The sequence below is a fragment of the Beta vulgaris genome, chromosome 1 (assembly GCF_026745355.1).
Source record: "Beta vulgaris subsp. vulgaris cultivar EL10 chromosome 1, EL10.2, whole genome shotgun sequence".
Lineage (NCBI taxonomy): Eukaryota > Viridiplantae > Streptophyta > Magnoliopsida > Caryophyllales > Amaranthaceae > Beta > Beta vulgaris.
This window is the reverse complement of record NC_079202.1, coordinates 46,773,366-46,778,443: the sequence shown is the minus strand read 5'-3', so window position 1 is coordinate 46,778,443 and position 5,078 is coordinate 46,773,366. Positions and strand designations below refer to the sequence as shown.

Genomic DNA, 5,078 nt, shown 5'->3' with positions numbered 1-5,078 from the left:
TGGTGGTAATGGGAATGAATTTATGTGTAAATTTGTGAAAAATATCATTGTCCATTACCATGGTAATGCTAATTTATCCTAAAGTGTCCACTTTCTTTCTTGAATTTTCATTCCCATCCAATACCACCTTGTAGGGTGGTAATGAGTGTTAATGAAAATTGCTTCCCCTTGGAGACAAAAACACAAGTTTAGGGGTGAGATTGCTTGTCTATGGAGAAAAAATGCCTCCCCATGCAGATTTTAAGGATGCTTCCCTAATAAAATTACACTTAAAATTCATTCCCATTACCGCAATTTATTAACGACTACCAAACGGGCCGTCAGTGCCTAATTAAAAGAAAACAATAAAGGTCACTAGCAGAACTCGTTTGATGTTCAATATACACATGAATATATATTACTAATAAAATCCAATCCCCATTACATCTGTACAATGCAATGTCTTCCTCACACGAACAATGACATATTCAACCCACTTCATTATCATCTTCCACAAACTTCAACATATAAATGAGAAAAAAAAACTCTCCATGTATCCTTAAACCACACAGAATAGTACCTATCACCCAAATTCCTCCAGTTATTAATAAATCAAATTATACATGGCAGAATAACTCATTCTGGCAAAAGAATAAAAATATTTGCATCAAATTTCGAACTTTTTTCTTCTGGGTAAAGAAAAAAAAGTTTACCAAAAAAACATTATGTCTACAAACAAGCATATTCCCCTGATCTTCATGGCAATGATCTGCAGCACCTGTGTGTTTATCTTACTAACATAGCTTCTGAGAGAAGTTTATATCACCGAAATCTCACTACAATACAGGATATGTCATCTTTGCTCTCTCTCTTCAATGCTTCCGATGCTAATTGTTTCGCTGCCTTCTGTGGATCTTTTATCTTTTTTGCGATGTCAACTGCCTCTTGATTATTCATTACCTGAACAAAGTACAAGCAGCGAAATTTGCTCAACAACAGCGTAGTAGTTTAAAATAAAGCAAAAAGTAGTAGAGAAGTCTAAGAATTACCTTCCATAGACCATCACTTGCAAGAATAAGGAGATCAGTGCTGAGATCAATAGTCATATCTTGTACATCTGGGTCTGAACGGAGATGTGATTTAAGGCTCTTGTCACCAAATGCACGGGAAACTGCTAGCTGACCGTTTACTCTAGGGACGTCTCCTGATAAATAAACAAGGGACATTCTTGAGCCATGTAACTGATATAGCTATGAAATATGATGGATGTTAAATGATACTAACAGAAATAGCCGCAAAAAATAGGATGGGAAGAAAAGCAAAAAGCTAGAGAGCAAATAACTGAGAAATGAGAAGCAACAGACATGCTGAATTCTTTTTGATTACAGACAATATCCAATGACAATAGACAGTCACAGTAATACAGAATACATAATCTATGCAGCACAGAAACAATTGGGGTCTCAGAAACAGAAAAGTCTTGAAAACAAGGGAAGTCCAGGTTGCAACCATTTGTAGGCTTCATCAACGGAAGAACGAGGCTGGGATTTTTGAGGAAACAAGTTTCCAGGCTTCATAGGATGTAATAAGTGTTGATGACCTTCTAAGCCAACTTCTCAAGTACCATGACTTTATACACACATTTGTGTTTAATCAAACTTCTAACCTCTTCCGTAATAGTTATGCCAATTTCATCTGAAAAAAAAAGACTTCTAGAAATGGAAACACAGAGCTCCTGAGATCTACTTTCTTAGGAACAAAAACCATATACTCAAGATAAGCGGTAGTTCTATGAGCAATAAACTCCTAATGAAGTCTCTCTCATTCCATACAATCATCGCAATTTGGTAAGCTGAAAACACTTTAAATCATTAAATGTGAAATGTAAAAACACCAACAATATGCTAAGCAACATTGAATTTTGTGAACATCTCACTTAGAAATGGCAATACCTGTTAATGGTTCAGAATGATAATTCCCATGATTGTAGAATGCCACATATAATGGCAAAAGATATGGGGATAAAAATGGAGTTGTAGAACCCAACCTGGCATATTTGAGACAAAACCTCCTTTGCCTTCGATGGTTGCTCTGTCGGTGTTTGGCTCATGATCAACAGTCATCTGCAGAGCTTGACCCCCTCTTGAAAGAACTGCTCGGGAATCTCCCAGATTAGCGATCCATAATCTTCGACCATTAATAAGAATAGCGGTAACAGCAGTGGAACCGCCTCGGGCAATATCAGATTTTTGAGACAGGATTTCTTGGTCAGTCTTCTGATAGGCCTTTGGAATTGATCTTCCAGGGTCAACCCAAAACTCTTCCTAAAAAGTAAGAAACATTGGGCCAATAACGTGTAAGAAGAAAGATCGGCTAGAGAAACCAAGCAAGGAAAATGTGATCATATTTGAAAGAAACTCAACTACACAACACTACCTCCCTCCCTAAACATAGGCCATATTTGACCTTTTTATGGCCAATTTTATCGACTTTGACCATAGCTTTTATCATTAAACCGCAGGAGAACTCATAAATCTATATATATAGAAATTAGTCTTCAAATATATCTCTAAGGATTGCTTTCACATCATAACTCTAGATAGTTCTTAATAAATTTACAGTCAAAGCTAGTATGTATTGTCATATTGACCATCAAAGTCGAATGTGAGTTATTAATTGGTTTAAGAGGGTGTCAACTTTTACCTCCTTAAAAATGTTGCGAAACAGATTTTTTTGGAGGTAGGCAGGTACAGCATCGCCCAAATGGCCATCAAATATAGCAAACAATCCAATCTCATGTTCCTCCATCGTTACAAATTTAGCGACATGGTAATCCTCCATCGGATGATTGGCTTTTCCTTTAACAAGACTGTATCCGTATGTGGTTTGACGTTGATTGCTTCTTCCTTTTCCTGAAGTACAGGAACTTTGCTGCCCACCAACCTAGAAAATGGAAAAAAAATTCTTATATTATTGAACACAACTATTACATGCAACAGGCAGAATATTTTCATTGTCAACTTGGAATCTATGGTTTCTTTCAATTATCATACTTAGTACATATGCTTTCTCTTTTCTACATAGCTGCAATACTTTGGCTTTCATATTTCACAATACAAAGTCTTGACCAATAATATCTTTGATCATGGGTCTAATTTGTTCACTGTACTTATACTCAGAAAAAAAAGTTTAGATAATGTCTAATAAGAATTAATACGGTATAATAAGTTCAATTCAACAAAATTAGGATTTGACACACTCACAAAATAGGGTCTAATAAGTTCATATAAATTCAAATAAGAATAAAAAAAAGGTCTTAGAAGTTTAGATAAGCATAAATAAGTTGAAAAGAGCTAACACTATAAGTGAAACATAAATATTTAACCATCTTAGAGATAGCATTGAGAAAAATCTAACACACACCATTTCACATAATACCATTTCTTTTGTAAATTAATGAAAAAAAAAAGTAGTCAGAATTAGTGTATGAATAGTCCAGACGTCGAAGTGTTGCATTTATTTAGGAACGTGGGAACGCATAAAAGGAGGTAGCCCAAAGAATTTCGAGTGCTCCAATGTAAAAGGTACCGTCCATAGAAGAATATCAAGATAAAATCAACTTTTCAGCAACTTTTTTCTTTTGAAAGCGGCTTACAATTGTAGTCAGCTGGTTTCAAGAATTAAGAGGACCAGTAAACAGTGATAATACTTTCAAACTAATTACCAGATACATAACAATCTTTATTTCCAATATAACAAAACTTACAACTATTAGCACTATATGAAACTTAAGCCCCAAGACACTAATTATCCTATAAATTGCAATTTGATTTTATTTATATAAAACTAATAATTAATATAACAATTCAACTACCAATTTTATCTCACACCCAGATATACCGTGAGCATTTTGCTGCTCATCGCTCATTTAAAATAATTCGAATAAGCAAAATATACTAATAAAAGAGTTCTAAAAGAGCAAATGAGCAGAAATTAGTATTGAATGTATTTTTTTTTTTTTTTTCGTTCTAAATGCAACAAATGGGTATTATTTGTGAGATATAAAATATTCTTTTGTTGCAATTAAAACGCAACGGAGGAAATACCATGCATGTGGTACACCCGAATCCAATACAACAAGTAAAATTCAAATTAATCAATCATAATCTAATAAAATAAATGAACAAAAAAAAAGCAGAAAGCAGAAAGCATGCGAGTATAAATTTTACCTCAGAACCATTGAAGCAACCCAAACAGTCCATAGAAATAATTGATGATCAGCAACAATTCAAAGTTCTATAATTCTACCAAAAAAAAAACAAATATAAGAATAATCCTAAAAATGAACCAAATATATAAAGTCAACCAAACTTTATATCAAAGTAACACCATACAAAAATACATAATACATGATATTAATATATATCTTACCAGACCCAATAAAACGCTGAAAAAACAGAATTTGCAGCAAAGTATAAAAATCAGTGATATAAAGAGAATCCTTTAATTGTTAGGGAAAGAAAAGAGGAGAGAGAAAATTAGGGAAATAAGGAAGTAGTAATTCTTCTTTTTCTTCTGCGTGTATCCAACTCTGTAACCGCCTTGAAGAGAGAGAAAGAAATGGGAATTTTAATTTGTTAGGGTAAATATAAAACAAAATAGTTATATAAATGATGATAACAGAAGTATTTTTATATGAAGGGGAAAAAAAAGAAAGGGAGGAGGTGAAGTTGGAAAGAGGTTTAGGGAATGAAGAAGAAGAAGATGTTTTTTTAAGGATTAAAAAGAAGGGGAAAACTGAAAAGGAAAGAAAAAGGGTGGGTAGCAGTAGCCTTGAAGGGAAGTACGACTTCTTCCGTGTTGACTTTCTTGTCTGTACCAATACTTATACAATACAACATAACACAAATCAATTTTGACTCTTCTACGCTAATTTCTTTCTTTTTTTTTTTATTATTTTATTAATGTAACAGTATTTGATTTAAATGATTTCTCACCTTGGTTGGTGTTTGAGCGAGTACATTACTTAGGCGCGGCTTTTTTCTTTTGGCTGTGGTCTGTGGAGGAGCTCACTTCTTTCTTTTTTTTTTTTTTTTTTT

General features: G+C 33.7%; 1 protein-coding gene across 3 annotated transcripts; it reads right to left on the bottom strand.

The window, feature by feature from the left end:
• Window positions 1–367: 367 nt before the first annotated feature.
• LOC104892266 (probable protein phosphatase 2C 10) lies at window positions 368–4,827 on the bottom strand. 3 transcript variants are annotated; one of them, XM_010678150.4, is made up of 6 exons: window positions 4,411–4,816; window positions 4,209–4,283; window positions 2,683–2,922; window positions 2,027–2,303; window positions 1,029–1,183; window positions 368–939 (listed from the first exon to the last, which is right to left on the bottom strand). In XM_010678150.4, exons 2-6 carry the CDS (start codon window positions 4,239–4,241, stop codon window positions 802–804), a joined length of 843 nt encoding a protein of 280 aa, XP_010676452.1. In that variant the 5' UTR covers window positions 4,242–4,283; window positions 4,411–4,816; the 3' UTR covers window positions 368–801. The 3 variants fall into 3 exon arrangements, with proteins under 3 accessions (XP_010676452.1, XP_048498198.1, XP_048498202.1); XM_048642241.2 differs by lacking the exon at window positions 4,209–4,283 and having other exon boundaries at window positions 4,411–4,817; XM_048642245.2 differs by lacking the exon at window positions 368–939 and having other exon boundaries at window positions 1,048–1,183; window positions 1,932–2,303; window positions 4,411–4,827.
• Between the last annotated feature and the right edge of the window lie 251 nt (window positions 4,828–5,078).